Source organism: Pseudopipra pipra, chromosome 4 (assembly GCF_036250125.1).
Source record: "Pseudopipra pipra isolate bDixPip1 chromosome 4, bDixPip1.hap1, whole genome shotgun sequence".
NCBI lineage: Eukaryota > Metazoa > Chordata > Aves > Passeriformes > Pipridae > Pseudopipra > Pseudopipra pipra.
Genome location: NC_087552.1, coordinates 31,463,613 through 31,484,276, shown reverse-complemented (window position 1 = coordinate 31,484,276; position 20,664 = coordinate 31,463,613). Strand labels below are relative to the sequence as shown.

The 20,664-nt window shown below is 40.1% G+C and overlaps 1 protein-coding gene across 1 annotated transcript in view; it reads right to left on the bottom strand.

Annotated features, from left to right (window-relative positions):
• Positions 1-1,665: 1,665 nt before the first annotated feature.
• Positions 1,666-20,664, bottom strand: part of FHDC1 (FH2 domain containing 1) — a 36,205-nt gene continuing 17,206 nt past the window's right edge. The window contains exons 5-12 of the mRNA XM_064652250.1: positions 17,024-17,109; positions 16,842-16,942; positions 14,229-14,299; positions 14,019-14,126; positions 13,054-13,124; positions 10,589-10,706; positions 8,238-8,402; positions 1,666-5,749 (exon numbers count right to left, since the gene is read on the bottom strand). Coding sequence (XP_064508320.1) covers positions 3,704-5,749; positions 8,238-8,402; positions 10,589-10,706; positions 13,054-13,124; positions 14,019-14,126; positions 14,229-14,299; positions 16,842-16,942; positions 17,024-17,109 — 2,766 coding nt within the window. The 3' untranslated portion in view covers positions 1,666-3,703. The remainder of the gene's footprint in view (positions 5,750-8,237; positions 8,403-10,588; positions 10,707-13,053; positions 13,125-14,018; positions 14,127-14,228; positions 14,300-16,841; positions 16,943-17,023; positions 17,110-20,664) is intronic.

Genomic DNA, 20,664 nt, shown 5'->3' with positions numbered 1-20,664 from the left:
CCTGCAGGGAGCTGTTCCCTAGGCAGTTATCTCTGGCACTGGCGGCAGTGGGATGTAAACAGCATGTATCAAGTTAATGGAAAACACTGAGCAGCCAAATCTGAAAGGAACTGTGTTTAGCTGGGCCTCTCTCACAGGGATTACGTTCTCACATGCAGCGGCGGGCAGGTCTTCCTGGGGTCGGACAGCCGGGGCTCTGCGGCAGCCCGGAGCAGCGAGCCCGGCCGAGGGTGTGCAATTACAGCCGCGGTGTGCGAGCTCGGGGTCAGCGCCCAGGGAACGCGCCCTGCGCCTCCAGCCTGGGGCCACCTCGGCTCTGCTGAGGAGGGAGCCAGCGTGTGGCTGTCTGCATCCGTCCGCACTGATGTACCCTAGGATTAGAAAGACACCGGTGTGCTATTTGGAATGACACCGTCCGGACTTGTACACTGTGGGAGGTGTGATGGGAACCCTTTCTGTCTTTCTTGATAATTTAATGAGCTGTTGTAATGAGGGATGCACTGAGCCCCTCATTTGTATGCAGCTCCCACATGAGATGTGAATATTAAATTCCTCTAAGTATGAATCAGCACCTCTTACTCCCACGGCTTTCCTCTACCTCTGAATCTCCACCAGCTCCACCAGATTCCCTCATGGTCCCCCAGGCTCCCCCAGTTCACTGCCACCTCAGCAGCCACCAAAGGAGATTGATGTACCCCTGGTCACAGTTGGAAGCATCAGCCATTCAGCAGAAAAAAGCTGCAGAAAAGCTTTCAGTTCTTTTCTGAAAACCAACTGCAACCAGGTGCCCTGACCTGTTAGTGTTTGGGAAAATTGTATGACATGGGAAATTAAAGCTACAGGGAATCACTGTCTCTGACAGCTGGTAGTTTAAATAATGAATTGGTAATTATAAACCCTTTTGACATAAAAATGAAGTTTAAAGAAACATAAACTTTTGAGACACACCTTTTGCTGGTGAAGGGCTTTCCCACGTAGATTCCACCAGCAGCCATCACTCAGCACTGGCAGACAGCAGGTGCTTGCCACTCCAAATGGGGAGAGACACACTCACCAAACTAGAAAAGTCAGGGGCTAAACAAGTTTGCAAATAGCAGCAATTCCAGTCCAGAAATCATTTCCATAGCAGAGAGGAGGAAGTGCCTCCCTAAGGACAAGGAGGCTGGCTGGATTTCACTTTTTTCTGCTGAAAGATGTTCTTTTGTGTGCAGTAAAGAACAAAAAATAATGGGAGAATGGGACAAAATTGAAAAATTCAGAATTGCAGTGTAAAAGTCACCACCTGCTCCTGCAAAACAGGTCATTCTTTATTTCCACAGTCCTGGGAGCTGTAAACCAGAATTTCTCAATAAAGTGTGCTAAGCTCAAAGGCATGAAGATAGCGACAGATCCAGACTTGTTAGTGCCATGAACATTTGCCTTGGCCACAACATACAATGTGTACACAAAGTGCTGCATCTACCATCTAATGCCTTCCATGTTATACCCCAAGATGTGCAGAAAGTCCCACTTCAGAAACATTCAGAAACTGACATTCAATTGCACTCTCAGTACAAAAACAAATCACGATTTCTGCTGTAAAGTCTTTCCTCAGTCACCTACACCCAGACTCAGTCGCTTGAGATCTCCAGGACCAAAGCCAAGAGTATAACAGGAAAGAGAAAGTACAAGCCTCATGCCCAGTAAATGGGAACTTTATTAAACTACCGAGTTACTCCGAAATGTATAAATGTTCCATTAAATACAGTCAGTTTTCTTTTACACCGATTTATAGAAATTTATTTACATGTTCCAAACACATTTAAATTATTTTTCAAGCTTGTTACCAATAAAATTTGTTGTTTTTTTCTTTTTTAAAAAAGGAAAAAAGAGAATAATCTGCTCTTGCAGATGTGCATACATCCACACAGATACAAATAAGAAGGGAGATGCTTTTTTATCTAACCCACAAGGGAGGCAGTATCCAAAAAGCTTATGGCATTTCAAGCAAAATATTTGCTCTTACCAAAAAGCGGGCTATATAAATTCTCCCTGTGGGACAGACTCAAACAAGAGGCCCTATGCAATACTTCATGGTGGTTGGGTATGATGTCTGCATCAAGATTTGCTGGTACGTGGGAGGAGCTAAAGGTGCCTTGCCAAATTCAAACCTCAAAGCTAGCTGTCCCTGATACTAGCCCGTGAGAAGAATGTGAGCAATTAAATGGCTCATTCTCACTGAATTATGCTCTCCCAGCACTGAGGGATAAAGCAGACAAACAGATCTACCACTAATAAGTCAATGCCACTTGTCCAAAGAGATTTTCCTTTTATTTTTTATTTTATTCTTAAATGAGGCTTTCTTCGTAAATGAATAAAAGGCAACTCTTTAAATAAGATGCTTAGGAGAACAGCAGTTTCCCTACCTACCTACATTTCTCTTGGGAAGATGCACAGCATGCTGAATGAGTTTTCCCCCATTCTCTTTATCTTAGTATGACAGGAGTTAAAATTTGTATCTGCAGGAAAAAAAAGTGTTTTTATTTTGCAAAAAGCTTATCAAATACTAGTTTAATTCCTTTAAAGTCTTTAAACATTAAAAGCCACATTTGAAGCAACCAAGGAGCTCTACAAAAACACTGTCATGCGTAAGCTCTGTGTTTCATGCTAAATATTCTTGTTGACAAGGAGAGGGAGTGGAGAAGGAGGAGGAGGCAGGGAAACTAATGGCTCAATCAGAGCCATTGCAACATTCAAGTAATTTGGTAGTACATAAACCAGTGGAAACATGGAATGGTAAGAAAGTGCTCGGCACTACATTGCAGCCTTCAAGAGCTGAACTGCAAACATCCTGATATGTATCATAAATATATGGCACTTCTGTATGACCAAAAGCTGGCAAGTTTGCTTGTGATTAAAACAAGTCAGGAGTAGTCATCATCCCAATGGTTACAGATGGCCCTTCCAACAGGCACAGCCTCCAGCTGTGCTATTTGATGCAGCACCAGCCATATCTACGTGTGCATGCAAGACAATGCTGCCACATTCTTGGAGAACAAGCCTCCTGTCCAGCAGAAAGCCTTTTCCAGACACACATACACATTCATAAAACATGCTATAAATTCTTCAGAGAGGTTAAAGATAGCCACAAAACAGCAAATGTCTTGTTCTAAATTTTTTTGGCCAGCAGTTCCCAGTCTGTCCAATTGCCAGCAATGGACTTCGCAACAGGCAAAAAGAGCTCCCGAATCCAAGGAATTGAAAGCAATGGAAAGCACAATCACCTAAGTTTGTTTTCAGTACTGTTCCACAGGATTCATTTTGACATCAAGTAAGAAAACCAACCAGCACAAAGGCTTGAGTCTTAGGAAGAATCTTATGTACACAAAAAAACTGGCCTATATCCATGTTTTCTGTCACAAAGTGTTTCATCTTGTAGTTAAAACTTCTTAAAACTTTTTGGCTTTTGGTGACCTTCTGTATCATAAACACAAAGATTTGCTGTTCTGCTTGCATTCCATCACAGTAGGTTCAAATACATTCAAATTCATAAAAAAGGATTTAGACCAGAACACAACTACTTGACCTTTTCCAAAGTGTGCTGTACTTTAATGAGCACATGATGCCATTTATCGGCAATATTACTGTTTTAAGGAATTTCACTACACAGACATCCAGTGCTTGAACAAGTGTTCACATTGCAAGGTTAAAAAACACCTCTCCCTTATTTCAGTAATGGCTTCAGTATTTTACCAATTGTGGTCCGATTTGCATCTTTCAGTTTAAGAGACGCCTTTTCCACTGTTCCCTGCTCCTTTGGTGCAGGCTCTGCTGTAGTGCTGACGGCTTCTCCCTGCAGGATGCTTCTCCCAACCACTCTGGCACTACTCGCTCTCTTTAAGGTACTCATACTGTTCTCCTTTGGATTTGGATCATCAGAGGTTGCTGCTGGCTTCACTTTAGGCAGCCTCTGAGACACAGACCTTGTGATGGTTGGAGGTCTGGATGAGCTGGATAAATCCACTTTTGCACGCTTTGAAGAAGAGGCCACTGTATTCCTTGCAAAGTTTGGGACAGCAGATGGTGTTTTGGGAATACTGACTGTGGCAACCTTGGTGTCATCTGTAGGAGTCTGGGGTTTTCCACTGGAGCGACACATCTTTGTTTCGTCTGTCTTTGACTTGACATTACTCCTAACAGGTTTAGAGCTTGGCTTCTTGAGAGAGACTCTGTCCCTCTCAAAATGAGCACTGCTTGAGGTGACAGTGCCCCTTCGTAACTTTGGCTCCTCTACTGACATGCTGTGCCTGTAAGGACTTCTTGGCAGTGTGTCTGTTGTGCCTCGGACAGAGCTGCGATGAGACAGCCGACTTTCCACTGTACTAGTTTCACGAAGGACTGGCTTGGCTTCTGGCTTTTTCACACTGCTCGGTGCCCTGTTTGACCGAGAAATAGGCACCACTTTCCTCATACTTTCATTCTCAGAGGCATTCAAAGTTCTGACAGGTCTGGAAGGAGCTGTGTGGCTAGGGCGAGTGCCACTGGGTTTTGAGGAGCTTGGAGATCTATCTTTTAGAGAGTTTCTCTTTGGTCCTCCTGGATCTTTATTTTTTATGGGCTTTTCTTTAGGAATCATGTGCTTGCTATTGGCATCATCCTTATCATTTGGAGAGGTGTGAAGAGACAGGTCCTTGCCAGAAGCAGAATTCAGATTTGAGAAGAGAGTTCTAGCCCTGTGTTGAGCATCATTCCCAGAAGAGCATGCTTTGACAGCCTCACTTCTTATTTCATTACCTGTTGATTTAAAATCATTTCCCTCTTCAGAGTCCAATGTCAAAGAACAATCAGTTGTTGTATCTGACACGTAGCACATTGGCCCATCCTCCCTACTTCCCAAAACACTTGTATCCACAGACATGGGGCTGCTGCTGCTGGGCTCTGAAGCTTCACTCTTGCAACCCACTGCCTTGGCTTGATGGTCGTGGGCCTCTCTGGAACTTCTGCAAGCTGGAGGCAGGTCGTCATCGGCAGTGCTCTGGGAATGAAAGCTTAGATCATCTAGAGTCTCCAAGTCTGTTCCACCACCATCCTCTAAATATATTAAAGGTGCATCCTCTGCAGGCTTTGTTCCTTGAATATCAAACTTATGCAATCCTTTAACAAGTTCACGCTCCTCGATTGCCAGGGCCAGAGCATTTAAATCTGTAGACTCCTCACAGGAAACGTTGGAAGTGTGGATGTTGTAGTCAGTGCTCCTCTGTGAATAATGGGCACCAGGACCAGCTGAGCTGCTGAAGTGACTGGGCTGAGCTGGAGGCACCTGCACTAGGCCACCACCTTTCACTTCCATTTCAGACTGTTGGTGTAAGTTCAAGGTATTTAAGTTGAGATCTCTTGTTTCTTTGGATTCAGTCCAGGCTACGTTTGGTCTTGCTTGTCGGGTGTTTGCACGGGGAAGGCTGTTAAACTTGTTTGGATCCTCGTCTTTTGAGATTTCCAGGAAACTCTGCAACTCCCTGTCTGCAGTAATCCCCAAAGAAAGTCGAGAGCGTCTAGAATTTGTGTTTCTGTACAAAGGGCTTTGAGGTCTCTGCTGCAAGAAGGGAAGAAACTCGCCAAGTCCTTTTTTGGCCAACATCTCCACATCATTTTCACTGCTGCTCCGCCCAAAGCTCCCAAGCTCTCCAGCTGCCCAGGATCGACGCTTCTCCTCCAGCTCCTTTCGCCTTTGCAGACTATGAAGTTCCTGCATCTCTCGCTCCCTGTTTTCCTAAACGGGAAAACCATAAATACATGACTCCAGAGGACAGTGTCCTATGCATGAGAACAAGACACGCTGCTTTATTGCTCCCTTTATTTCTTCCCATCGAAGTTAGCTCCTATTGCTATCACCCTCTCCCAACCTCCAATAAATATGCACACTTGAAATCACCATGGCAACCACAGCCTGCAACTATTAACCCTGTGGAGAGCAGTTCCCCACATAACTAATGCTGACAACACATCAGTCTGGTCAGCGTAGGCAAAAAATGCACAAGTCCCTGCAAAGACCAGCAACGTGATCTATCACATCCAAGTACATGTCAGGTCGTAGAATATCCTGAGTTGGAAGGGACCCACAAGGATCATCAAAGTCCAACTCTTGGCCCTGCCCAGGACAGGCTCAAAAATCACTCCATGTGCCTGAGAGCATTGTCCAAATGCTTCTTGAACTCTGGCAGACTTGGTGCTGTGACCTGGGGAACCTGTTCCAGTGCCCAACCAGCTTCCACTTTTGGTCCAGCTAAACAGTTCCTGCTATAAGATGGAGAGCTTCAAGTCCTTACTAAGTTTAAAGCTGGCAGTTTTATCAGGTGAGTAAACATCTATCTAATCATTACATTTGTATTTTAAGACAAACTTGTCTGACAAGCTCGCAGTTAACACCACAGTCCTTCCATCCACCCTTACTACAATTACAACTGTCCCTCAGCAAGTGCAATTTCTACACAGTGCTACTTCCCTCTATCATTACAGATTGGATATTTTGCAAAAAGTCATTGCTTAATTGCATATGGAAGCAAATAGAGAAGTTAACACAATGCCTCACAATACTTAGACATCAACTGACACCACTCAAGGACCATTTATCAATGTCTCACTCCAATTCTGGATCTCATATTCACTGTTGGCTTCAAAAACTGGCAACTACTGTAGAGAGGTTGCCCAGGATAGGATAGAGATTTTGGCAGCTAGGCTGCCAGAAGCCATAGAAGAGGTAGTTTGTGTTTGAAAGACAACACAGTAACACCTTTTTACTAAAATAATTACCGGTGATTTCCTGCAAATATCAAAATTTAACTGTCACCTCTAGGCTTCAGATTTAATCCAGCTGTACCTCTGGTTGAGCTTTCTGGGTCACTTTCTGAAATGAAAAACCTGGTTTGCTGCAGCCAGTACAGCAGTAGTAAAACAAAGAAGTGGGAGGCTGGTCTTGACAGAGGGTTCGAAAATTACATAGTTTTCCAGCATGTTGTTAAATCTGTTCTGATCATTGGCACACTGTTTAAAAAAAACACACCTCTATTTGTCTGAAGCACTGTCTAGTTTGATCTTCCCACTGTTGTGACAACAGAAGAGCTGCATAACTAGAAGAAGTCACCTGAAAGCTTTCAGTAAACAAAAGCCTAATGCTTTTTGATGAATGGATTAATCTACACCTCTTAAGGTAGATTTGAGACTACACTGGGCTCTGAAAGATAAGATGCATTAGAGACTTAAGAAACCTGAGCAGCTAAGAAAGGAAAAATGTCTGTGGCAGATAGCTTGCTTTCACACGTATGGAACAACAGAATGAATTCTTGCCAAATGCTAAAGCTCAATTTTAAATACTGCATTGTAAAGACAAATGGTTAAAAAGAGGTGTAGATATTATTACCATCATATTCCATATTAGACGCAGAAAATTTTAACCCCACCCAGAACATGTTTTAGGAGATTTTACTCAAATGAAAAATCTATTTTAAGCACATAAAGACATGTTAAAAAATGGTAAAAAATGTTTAAACATTTGAAATATGTGCATATGGCCATTGTGGTACAAGCCATCTCTTTAAACTGCTGGTTTTGCAGTCCACACATCACATTCATTTGTCAGAACTGCCATCTTTATTCTGAATTGTTCTCTTAATTTTGCAGGAACAGTGGTTAGTCCATGCTTAGTAAGCAAATCTTCTCAATATTTCCAAGTAAGAGTCTGATTTGTCATTTTTTAGAGTGTAGCTGCTTACTACGGAGAGAAAGAAAACCCCCATTGGACCTCAAATTAATAGCTATCCAACAACCACTCGTAATGTGTGACCATGAATTAAATCCCCCAAATATCTGAACGTATATGCATGAAGTCATCTCTTGCTAAACTGACTGCAGCAGTGATCACCATGTGGTTTTGTACATTTGTATAATGTCCACACACACGTGTAACTACGTGCTGTCTTGGGTGGCAAAGCTTAGGTAAGCTGATGGTACGGGCATGTTAGCTGAACATCCTGTCAGCTTGCTACGAATCCAGATTGTTCTCTTTTTTTCTGAACTAAAGCTGTTACACAAAGTGCTGTCAAATGCAGATTGCATAAGGCACAGAAATAAAGAAATGTGTGGATCCAACTAATTCATACTATTTATAAAAACCTAAAAATACTGGTAACAATAGGTAGACTTTGCTGAATCAAAACTGTAACCAATGCCTCCTTCATCTTGGTATACTTCAGCATTCTTACCTTGACAGCTGTGTTGAATCTTATGCAGAAGTCCCTAAATATCTGGAAACATTCATCCAACTTCATAGTTTCTTTGTCTTCACAGAAAAAGTCAATGAGAGCATTTCCCTCCTTTTGCAATTCTCGTTTCTGGTGTTCAAGTTCCTTTAGATGTCTTACAGCAAACTGCAGCAAAAACCATATACAGCATGAACCACACAAAAATTAAAGTCACTACAGGTCATGTATATATTAGGAACTTTTAAAGTTCATGTTCCAACCCAGAACTTATTCCTGAGCCTGGGAAATTAACATTTTGAAGGAGAACTCCTACTAATGAGGAAACATGTCATTTCAGCAAACAGAGTAAAGAAGGTCAGGAGAAATGGATAAACACCAGGAAAAAGTCCAAAAGCCCTTGAACAAACTTAGAACTTTAATTTTTAGATGAGTAAAATCAAAGACTGTACTAGGACACTGACAGATCACCAGGGAGCCCCTTAAAAGTTCTTCATTCCTTAGTTTCCCATTTCCCCTTCAACTTTCAACTAAGCATAAAGGATTGATTTCCCCTCCCAACTCTTCCAGAAAAGCACATTAATAGATTCATGGATATACATCACAAAATCAATTGCTTCCTAAGGTGACCCTAGACCATGACAAAAAAAGGTTTTCATGCCAGAAAGGCAAGGAACTGCTGAAAATATGTATATTTTAAGACATCCAGAAAATGTTTCCATAAACTAGCACTTTGAATCATAAATGTAGAGCTATACAGACAGGATGGGAGTAAATCAGTGCAAAGAGATTGAGGAGGAAGAGAATAAGGCTGTGATTAGACTCTGAGCAGCAGAACTGCTTAAAACACTTTGCTCAGGTGCTCCTGTCTCCTCTATCTGCATCACCAGCCACTCGCTTCTATCCTCGCCCATTGCCAGATCTGAGACCACATGTGATTTAAAGTAACCTGATGAGAAAAGATAATTTTCAGACAAGTATGTTCTCAGAATCTAACTCATGGACACCTAAATACTTTTGATAATGTAATACTGGGGTGGGAAAAGGTAGCTGGAGGCACTGATGACCATTTGAGCCAATCCTGCTTTCGGGAAGTTACCTGGTAGATTATACCAGCAGGGTAGGAACAAATATGACTTGCTAGTCTTAAGAAAAAAAAGAAAAAAAAAGGCTCACAATAAAACCTGGACTGAAGATAAACTGGACAATTGATAAAAGCATACATTGAAAATTAGTCCCTCCCACATATTCGGTACTTTATTCATCAGGGTGAGATAGTCAAAGCTGACTTTTATATCAGCTTGGCTGTCACCTTAATTTAGAAACAAAAAACGGAAGTGTTTATGTAAGGTATGCATTTGTAAAACCATTTTTTTCCCAACATTTCTTTTGGAATGTGGCCTAAACAAGGTTGTAGTGTTACATAAAACCAGCTATTAAATTTTTAAAAATCCCAAACATGTTAAAACATAACATTAAAGAGTCTGGGTGCAATGGATAAAAGCCAACAATTCAGAGTGAATGAGGACAAGTATTTCAATCTTAACCCACCCCTTTCTTCATCAGCTTTTCATCTCCTACAAAACTGCAGGGACTATTAACTATATTTGCAAGTGGAAAATCAGGGCGGTTAAGTTCCGGATCAACACCTGCCTTCTTACTTTTAATAATTATCTATAACATGAAACAGAAAAATAATTTAATTGAAGCATAATATGTATTTCTCCAAGCATCACCACATACTCAGAAAATACCAAGAACTCTGCTTTAAAGTTAAGTGCTATACACATTCAGGCCTGTAAAGTCATTGCGGTACTAAAAGAAAAAAAAAAAAAAGGTGAACCCACCTGGAAATAATGGAATGGCTCACAATAAGACACTGTGCTAAGGGTAAATTAGTAGAGAAAACAGTTCCTTAACCTTCCAGCTGCTAGTATCTCTTCAAACACCCAGCAACAAAGATTTATATTTACTGCACAGCCTCAGCTAAAACTGACGTGTTCCAGTATAATGTAACACAGAGATACTACATTTTGGGCAGCTGCAAAGTACAAAACCATTGACCGCTCCAAATTGTCTTATATTTTAACTACTGATCTTCATCAGTCATTACACATGTATTAAACATGCTTGCCTAACAAGCCTAGGGCAATGCACACTCAGTATCCCTCCCTGTAAAAACACAGTCCAACACTCTTACTTGACAAATAGCATGAGGTTGGAACACCTTTGTACAGCTGATAGGGGAGGCGTATTAAAATAACACTTCTGTTTATTAACATGTCCATACAAATTGAATTCATCTGAAGAATGCTCCTGCATTCAGGTGACACTAACACCAATATCTTACAAACCTGGAGAAAGCTTTCCATCTGGTGAAAGAGTTTTGGGTCTCGTCGGATGCTGTCTTTAACAGATCTTGCCTTGAGGGACAGCGAGTGGAGCTCTGCTTCTACATTATCGATGGATAACCTAAAAATAGCATATAAGGAGAATGTTTATCAAAGGAGAAGGAGTGGCCCACAGGTTAGCCACAACATGCTGCAAAAATGGATGTTTTACATGAGGTGCAACCTGGCCATCAAACAAGACCTGCCTGTTCAGGAAATCTCTCCAGAGCAGACACTGAGGGTTAGGAGAGAGATAAGCACATTTCTTCTTATTTGCAACCTCAAAAGATTCCCATGGGGTGTGGTTTCACAGTTAACTCCAGCCAGTCCTACCCACCCTTACCACGAGAAAGGGTAATGCCACCCTGCGTCTGACCAGATGTTCCTTTTCTCTCCCTGGTGCCTGTGCTAGCGCTCATTTTCTAGATGGCCAAGCCACATCTGTGTACCGAAAATTAACCTAGGGAAACGGAAGAGCCAATCTGCTTCCTTTGCTTGGTCCAATTGATTACATCATTGTTTGAGTGCAGGAGCTGCCACAAAAAGGGGGCCACAAGGGACTGTCAGCCAGGACTACCCATTTTGCAGTAGCATCTGGCATCATGAAATTGCATGCTACATTCTTCTAAGCAGTCACAGCAACACAGCCTACACAGTATAAACCCAACAGTCATAATATTTCATCCTTCTACTACGTACCAGAGCTGCTCCTATGGAGAGGTAACTCAGAAATTGAAGATCACAGCAAGGAGTTCTGATCTGATGTAATCTAAGCGTTCTCCTGGGAGACCCACGTTCCATACAATAGGAGTTCCCACCTAAATCTCTCAGCCACTTTGAGACTAAATGCTTCTAAATCTATGGCATTTCCTTCACAAGAAAACTAGGCTTTGTCTAGGAACTGAAGCACTATGGTTTCCCAAATGCTAAAGATTAACAACTGTACGCATACTCCTAACTAAGGTCATTTCACCAGCAGCATGACTTCCGAATAGTAAAGCTGAAGAATTTGTGGCAGACGGACTGAAGTGCACGTGGCAGCAAGATGGTGACAGCATGCATAAGTTTGTCAGTGCACACACAAATGAATATAATGTGTGCTGGTTTTTCTCTGCTTACTTCATCTGCAAAGATTAGTTCCCTGTTCTGGGCAGATCATAGGTGTTTTTGCAACTAAGGAAAGCAGTAGAAAATACAGGCTACTTTTTTCTGCCTTTGAAGGAGGAAGAGGATGGCCTACAAGTAAAGAAGGCAAGACAATAAAACATAAAGAACATAAAGGTAGTTGTTTTAACATGCTCTAATTGGGACGATTTATAAGCAACTTGTACATGACAGTTCTCTCTAAAGATCTTCCTCATGCCCAATGGTGAGGCACTATTTAATTTTGTTTCATTTTCCTGTACAGAGTGCATTCCCCGAATAGACTTCAGCATGAATTACAACAGAAGATTTTCAGCACTAACAAATGTGATCAAAGGACAAAGTGGTTAGGAAAAAAAAAAATCACCAAATTTGGTATTCTGCCTGTTCCCCTGCTGTTTGCCAGGGGGCTTGGATGGCAAGGAAAGCTACATTCCCCAGCAGGCCACATGGCAGACTGCCAAAAAGATGTGTGGGTTGGATGGCAGAGAGCCACACAGGTGGTCCCTCAAAAATTTTTTTTATTAACTCCATGGCCACTCCTTTCCTCAGAAGATTTCAGTCTTTTGCAGACATTACTTAACTCTCCATCAGATCTAAGAGACTAGATCCATTTTACAGCTGGGAAAAGAACGTAAATAGATTGCCCAAAGCTCAAGAGTAAGGAAGTAGCAAAACTGGGAACAGAACTTCAGCATTGCTGGCTTCCAGATTTGGGATTAAGATCATGCTGTCTCACATAAGCAAGTACAGTTATTGAGGTACGAATCAGGTTCAGTTTGAAATTATGCAGCTTGAGACTTTAGGATGATAAAAAATACAGAGCCAACAAGCCATTCAGATTTTCCATCCAAGACAGCAAATAGAGAGAAGCAAATGGAACCTCAAAAAGCATCTAAGCAAAGCCAGGGCCAGCACCTGTACCTGATACCAGATTTGGAAAAGTATAGTAGCCTGCTCAGGGACAGATTAAAATTCAATTTAAGAAAAAACAGTAACATGCTTTTAGTTCCATCCTTTAAAAGTAATGAACACGCACATGTACTTGACAGAGACAGAACTATCAAACCTCTATGGAGATCATGTAATAAAAAACCTCATACCTGAAGGCACATTGCAGGCATACTTCTGCTAGTAAATGGAAATTAAGCCCTCAAAGCTACAGTAAACATTTGTAAAGATCTGTTTTTGTGCCAAGACTTTCTTGAACAAGCTTCATTGCTTCACAAATAAGAAAATTCCAAGTCACGGTCTAACCATAAGTTCTCAGTTTTCTTTTAACTCACCTGGCGGCATCATGAACACTCCCAATTTTTTCTGAAAAGTTGAGAAGAGCAGCATCTTTCTTTTGGGCTTCCTGAAACAAACACAACAAAACCAAAACATACACAATCCATTAACATTCCACCACCATGCCAAAGCCCCTAAGTCTGACAGTTCTAAAGCTTCTGGGAGGGCACTTAAAGGTTTCTCTCTTGCATTGTTTTTCTTCCCATTCATCCTAACACAACTGAGTGGAGGACATCCCTTAAAGAAAGGCAGGGATTAGAACTGGAAACTTTAAACTCCAGCTTCCATTTTCCAGTGTGCAATAATAGCTGCTTCTGCCAGTGAACATAAGCCACATGTATTAATAAGGAATGTCAAGGAAAGAACAATTTACTGATGCCATTGTTTGAGCAGATACAATGTTTCCTGTGCAAACATCAATTAATACCCTATTGTTTGCTGGCTGGAAATTTGTTAAGCCAGTTTGTACACAGATAATCAAAGTCACATATAGAAGCATTTAAATCCTCTTCCTTCTAAAATCAAGAAGTTTGAAAGGAAAGAAAAATAGCTTGAAAAAAGTCTGCAGCAGCTTTACAAACTTGTGTCAGTCATCAAGGGAGAAAAACTATCAAAAAGGTTGCTCAAATGATTCAATAGGAAGATTGAAAGAATATTTACCAAAATAAGCCACTTCCACAGTGTAAGAATTCAGGACAATAAGAGAAAATCTACAATGATGAAGTTTGATGAAGGCAAGTTTTTACATGATATAAAAACTTAAGTTTTCCATGAGTTTCTGGATAGGATGACCAGGTAGAGGTAAACTGGTGAATTTTGTGGCAGGAGAAGAAAGGTGAATACTAGATCAAAGCTGTAAAAAAGCTGCTTTTTCTGAGGCACATGGCCCCTTCTATTGTCTATCATTTATGGACCTACATTTGTAGCAGTTGCTTATACCAGCAAAATAGTTTTTCTATACCAGAGCAACAAAATGCAGCAGACTCATCCCAGGTTTGTTTGCTTTTGTGTCCGCCAGCTTGAGCAGTGACGACAGTTTAAATCCAACAGCGTTGCCAGCATAACCTCCCTAAAAAGAAATGAGCAAACAGCTGAGGCATGACATCAGTGCACTGCAATACTAACAAGGAAGTATGGTCCATCAGCCATCTCCCTTTTGGATGTCACTTACCGCATTCATAATATTCCCAGCCTGAAGGACCAAGTGCAATATGGAATGCAGTTCCTCACAAGTCATTAGCTCTGTAAGGAGCAAGAAAATTGCTGTCTAACAAGTGTTTGTTTAGAAATATACACAGTCAGTTACCAAACTCCTCTTCATCTCAAGCTTTTTTTTTTTTTTTTAATTTTAACATGAAACTACAATAAACTGAAGAGGTCGTGGGAAAAATAACGGTACTATATAACTCCAATTCATGAGCACAGTTGACAAACCCCGAGTGTATGTTCAGACTTTAACTAAGCAAGTGTAGTATCTCCAAGGGAACTTCCATCAGCTAAGGAAACATTTGGGGCCTAATCCTGCGATGTGTGAAGTGTCTCATGCAAGTGGTTAAGTAACCTCACCACCTACTAATTCCAGTGTGAGGCAAATGTTCTGCACCCTGCAGGATCCATTTGCCATCTGCCAGGATCGGGCTTTTGAACAATTATTCTTTTTTTAGCAGACTTGGCCATGAGGCCTGAAAAGATAACAGGCAGTTTTTAAATTTTCCTTCTTATCCCACTCCATCTATGAATCATCATTTTATTTCTGTATGATCACCAACTCAGAACAGCATTTATTTTACTTTAGTCATATCAAAGATGATTTAGTACAAATCATTTACACATTTTGCTCATTTACACATATGAGCAAAGAACAATACATGTGCTTAAAAGGCACCAGAGAGATTGCCCTAGAAATGAGATGCAGAAATTCAGAACTGTAAAGAGTTAATAAATTGGCATTACACAAGTGGCATGGCAAACCAAATAACTCCAAATTTGCAAGTGTCCATACAGCAAGAAAATCACCATGAGCTGGTTTTAATGTAATATACTATACTTTAGAGTGATGAACATAATAAAAGGTTGAATCCTTTTAACTGCAGCATAAATACTTTAAAAATCTATTTTGTTTCCAAGTTCACATTCTGTAATTTTTACCCTGCATTCAACTGCTCAACACAATGCAGTAATCTATCATTTTGGAAGCAGGTAGCCCTTGTAAATTTGTATTAGGAGCCTAAGCACATAGAACTAATTAAATAACCTTTGATCTAACAAGCTATAGGTGAGGAAGCAAGGAGGAAGAAAGACAAGAGAATACAGAAAAGAATACCAAATTTCACAAGGCCAAGAAGAGAAGGCAATTTCTAAAGACTTTGCATAGTAAGAGCCTGCTCCGCGTCACTATGACATACATCCATTTGCAGGCTAGATGAGAATCCATCAGGCTGTTTAGACCATCCTAACCCTTAGTGATTGTCAGCATTAAAATTTAAGTGAGTGTTCTCTCAGCTTAATTACAAGGAAAGAAACCTAGGAGATAGCAATAGAAAAGTAGACATAATTCCTAAACAACTTCGGGCTATCAACAAACCCTGAAGTGAAAAGTCCAAATGGAGAGCACATGACACAAGTGGACTGAAAACAGGGAAGGCTCAGTCAGTCTGATTTGCGTGACTGGCCTGATGCAGGAGTTGGAGACCAAAGTGTCTCCTCTGGAGGGAATTAATTCATAAGTTTACAGATGTCCTGGGTGAAGGACGTGAAGGACATTAAGGTGCAGCTGCTTTTACATATAACATATGCCCTCACATATGTCTGCTCAAAACACAAAGAACAATGATTTGAAAGAAATCATAATAAAAGGCCAAACTCAAACCTCATCTTAAGCTAAGGCACATTTTCCTGACTCAAGGACTAGTTCAATCCCCACTGGTGGGAAAAACACAGCAGGCTTTTTTTCATTTGCTTTCACTTAAAAGGACTATCCTAATCACCAGTGCTAATAGTTGAATATTTTAGTACTGTGCCTTTTTTATACCACTAGAAGCAGTCTAAGCAGTGCTCTACTAGCCTGTCAAAAACATTTCCAGCATGAAATCGGAATTTCTTATTGAGGAACAGGGCAAATAGTCACTCAAGACACTGGAAAGAGTCAGCATTAATGTTTAACTGAAAACAGGAAATTAAGTATTTTCCTGCAGAGTAGAAGACACACAAAGAATCACCTGCAGCATTTCAACACTTGTGAAAGGTAAAGAACAAAATAGATATATAGAGAAACATAGAGAACAGAAACAGAAAACATACAAATAGCAATAGTATTCTCTACCATAAAGATTTTAGCCTATCAATACTGCCACCTCAAAAGGAAATGGCATATAGAGAAATTTAGAAAGTACAGTCACTTTCTTTATGAATCTCTGAAAGAATGAGCAGAGAAGTGTAACAAGCATATTCCATCAGAAGGAGAATGGTGCAGGAATGAGCAAACTGTATGCAAAAGATGACTTATCCTCATTTGGTCATGGACACCTTTGCTTCTCTAAGTTTAAGATACAGTACTTGTGGGCTTTGGTCATGAACTTGTTGCTAGTGTGTCCAAAGTCTCCAGATTTTTGATTTTGGAAGCAAGGATTCACCAGGCACACCCTGATGGCATTTGTCAGAGGGGAGTTAGCTTCCTTTTAATAGCTAAGGTACCTGAAATTCAAGCTCTAGTCTTCGTAATGCAGACTAATTAACATGCTAACAAAAACAAGAGTATTAGGCATGTCCCAACATATTTAATTACCTTTTGTTGCCCGTCTTATAATTTTCATGTCATCCTGTAGAGAAGCACAGGAGGGTGAGAACTCCCTCTCCAACACCATGGCTTCAATCCTAAGAGCATAGCTGGAGTACACAAACAGGTTTAGAACTGACAGCCAAAAGACAACATTTATCATGAACAGAATAAACCTGCTATCTCCTTACTTTGGCACCTGGATTAGTAAATACATGAAGGAATCAGCTTGAGACAGTTTTGATACATCTCCATCAAAAGCTCTTAATTTCTTTACCTAGAAAAGAGAAAAAAACACTAGCAAAGAATTTTACCAAAGATCAAGATTAACTTGACTTTGGAAGCAAACAACTTGAAAAGCAGTAAATTTAACAGAAGGCATTGGAAAGTCCACCCAGTGACTGAATGGTTTCACTGTCCCAGGCTCCTGTAATTTGCACACACCCCAACCACAAAAAAAACTTTTAAAAATAACATCACTCTTCTCCCAAAAAACACAGTCCAATGGAAGAAAATACAATGCCTTCATTCTCATTGGTGATTCTGATTTCTGAGCAATGTTTGCTCTCATCACTTTGTTTAGGACGCTGCTGATGATCTGAAAAACGATCCTCAACTCTTCAATAACTGTGATATATACTTGGGCATAGTTTAGCTGTGTTCAGAACTTCCAGCAGAGGACTGCCTGGATCTCTTTGGCACAATGAAGTTAAGATTTAAGTTATGGGGTTTTTTCAAGATACTTGCTTCAACCATTTCCCCTAAAACACTCCTAAGGGATAAACTGCATCCTCTTGAGTTTGTATTTTTTCATTCACATGAAATATTTTAAAGATAAAGCCAATCTTGCATTTTAAGTAATTTGTTATCAGTACTCTGAAAACACCATTTACATGCAAAGGAAGTATCACTGCATTAGTTTTGGCAATCATCATTCCCAGCTCCACCAAATCCATATATTTGCATGATTTGGAAGCCGCTGATCTGCCCACATACTCACTATTTGTTTATATAGAAGAATTGAAAAATACATGCACATGTGTTTAAGTGTAACTAGAATTTCTTCCACATCTTCCGACACAGCAACTGGGTCCAAAAGACCCACTCTCAGGTACCCTGTTTCTTCATTCAACCAACAAGTTCACACCCAGCAGCAGTTGCATGTTTCCACTGATTTACACATCAGCCCATCATCCTTCCTTTTTATAGCATTACACTTAAAGCCCATTAACAACCACATTTACACAGATGGTCTTCAGTTTTAGAAAGCATATTAAGTTATCCTGGAGAGAGGCACACTACATCAGGACATCAACAGTTATCATGTTGCCATGATTTACCAAGATATCAAGAGGTTTTTTTATGGAATCAGCTTCCAAATTAATCACTTAAGTTATTTTCCTGCTTGGACTGTAAAAAAGTAACTGATTTGTAGTGGAAAACAACATATGCTATGCAAAATCAGGGATATAAAATAAATTCTGAACTAGCAGAAGAAAAGGATTCTTTTAACCACTTTGTTCTGCTTTATTCACATTTTTTCCACATCATAAAAAAAATAGATGTTGACAACACATTAAGAAAGAAAAAACAAAAAATACAGATTAAATCCAGAGTAGAAAAGAATTCCTTTTCAAATTAAAAAACACATACACAAACAAACAAACAAACAAAAACAACTAACAAAAACTTATGACCAAGAAAGAGAATTCTAATCAGAGAGCAATTTTTATTCAGGCTATCTAGCTCTATTTCCTAACACCTCCCCATTTAACTCAAGACACTCAGACAAAAGCTCCTCTAAAGATAAACAGTATACCCGTTTTTTGAGGCCTGAGAAAACTACTAATTTACTGAGTAATTCAAGAAGTCTGCCAACAAAAAACAGGAAAGACGAGACTTGAAAATGCTGATAATTCTAAAGTATTAAATGAGCAAGAAACAAACCCAAAATGAACACTTTTTCTACATCATGAAGTGGGAATATGTCTACTATCTCACTTAGTCTTTACAGGTTCTTTAACCTAGCTTTTAAAAAATAGTGGTCTGCAACCTAAACAAAAAACCCTGCAAATTCTCAAACCTCATTTTACTATGTTGCAAACATCAGAGTTTGCCTGAAAAGGATACAGGTATTCAGATATGGGAGAGGGGGAGGAAAGAAAGAAAAGTAGCCCACCAAAAAACCCACCCCAAGTCACCAAAATCAAGATCATATCAGCCACAGGTAATTATAGGAAGATGCAATTTGAAGACTTAACTGCACAAAAAGTGAACAAGAGATCCTGAGATACTCAAAGGAATATTAACTTATTCATGCTACCTGTACTATACTTAAATATACTTCTGCCAGTAAGTAGCAATCAATGTTTTCTGTGTGGAATTTTAGTTTTACAAACACTGGATGAAATCCTCTTTCTTCTACCTACTCGGAAAAATGCCTGGAGTGCTGCAAGGGAGTACTAAATCCCAGAATTCATTCAGAGAAGGAATGTTGCTAAACATGCACAACAGAAGACATTGATGAGGCTGCCTTTTGATAGGTAGCATGGGGTGTGAATGTCAAAATGCAAAAAGCTTTGGGTCAACCCAGAAGATGGCCTATATAATCAGACTTAAATCAAAGATGTGCTCAACAACTGGTTACACTTTTCCCAGCCTACATCAACCATCTTAACCCCCAGTTTTTCCTTAGGCATTCAAAATTAACTTTATAACAAGCAGCAAAGCATCTCACCTAACAAGTCCAAAATCAAAACATGGTGGAGGAAAGTGACCCATTCCACAAGCAGACAAAACAGGAACAGGATAGAGTTATAAGGTCATTTTCACCCTGGAATTCAGCATAGCATAGCCTGATTCTCCATATGTGTAAGTTTTTCACATAGAAGACTAAATCTTCTGTTAACTTGGCCTTAAAGAAGTAAATAATCAGGGAAATAGCTTAAGGTAAAGATAGGACAATTTATTTTCTGATCCCTCTTTATTACAAATTTCATGATTGAAAAAGACCAGTTATATGACCATGAAGCAAAAAAGAAAGTTATTTGACTTTACTGACGCTACCTATAAACTAAAAAAACAGCTGCTGAGCCCCAAAGCTAAAAATTACTGAAACACATTTTTTATGTTTGTCCTTATACATTCCAAGGGAGACTACTAAAAATCCCATGGGACTGGCCTCTTCCCTCTGCAGCCATATTGTCCGAGTCTTCCCAAAGAGAACTGAGATTCTCTGGTGGCTCTTAGAAGTGGGGGTCAAAGTTAAATACCAAATGCAGCCAGGAACTGCGAAGAAACTACGGGGATCGACAACAATGTTCACTGTTAATCATATTAACAGATATAGTAGATAGGTGTATTAGTCTGAGAACACAAGAGATGTCAAAAAGTGGCTTCTTGTAAAATTGCAATGAGTAACTCTCTCGGTTCAGGCCTTGCCCTCCTCTTTTCAAGCACAACAAAATTTTTTCCACAACAGTAGACAGTCACTTACAGAGGTATGGCAGTGCAATGTATATATGCAAGAGAGTGTAATTACATTGTATGTTCAGTTCTGTATTACTCAAATTGGGTGCAGAGCTACTAATTTAATTTTTCATTATATTTGTATATGGAATATACATTTGCACTGTCCATGCATGCCCATGCACACTAAATCAGATTTTAGATACAGAAGGTTCTCACATGTAATTTGCTTAATTTTAAAAACAGTTATGAAACAGAAAGCCTGATCTTTGATTTGATTTGTGAACAATTGCAGTAGATATGCCTACTGCAAGTATGTCATTATACCTCGCAGACAGGAACGCTAATGCATTCAAGTTTTTGG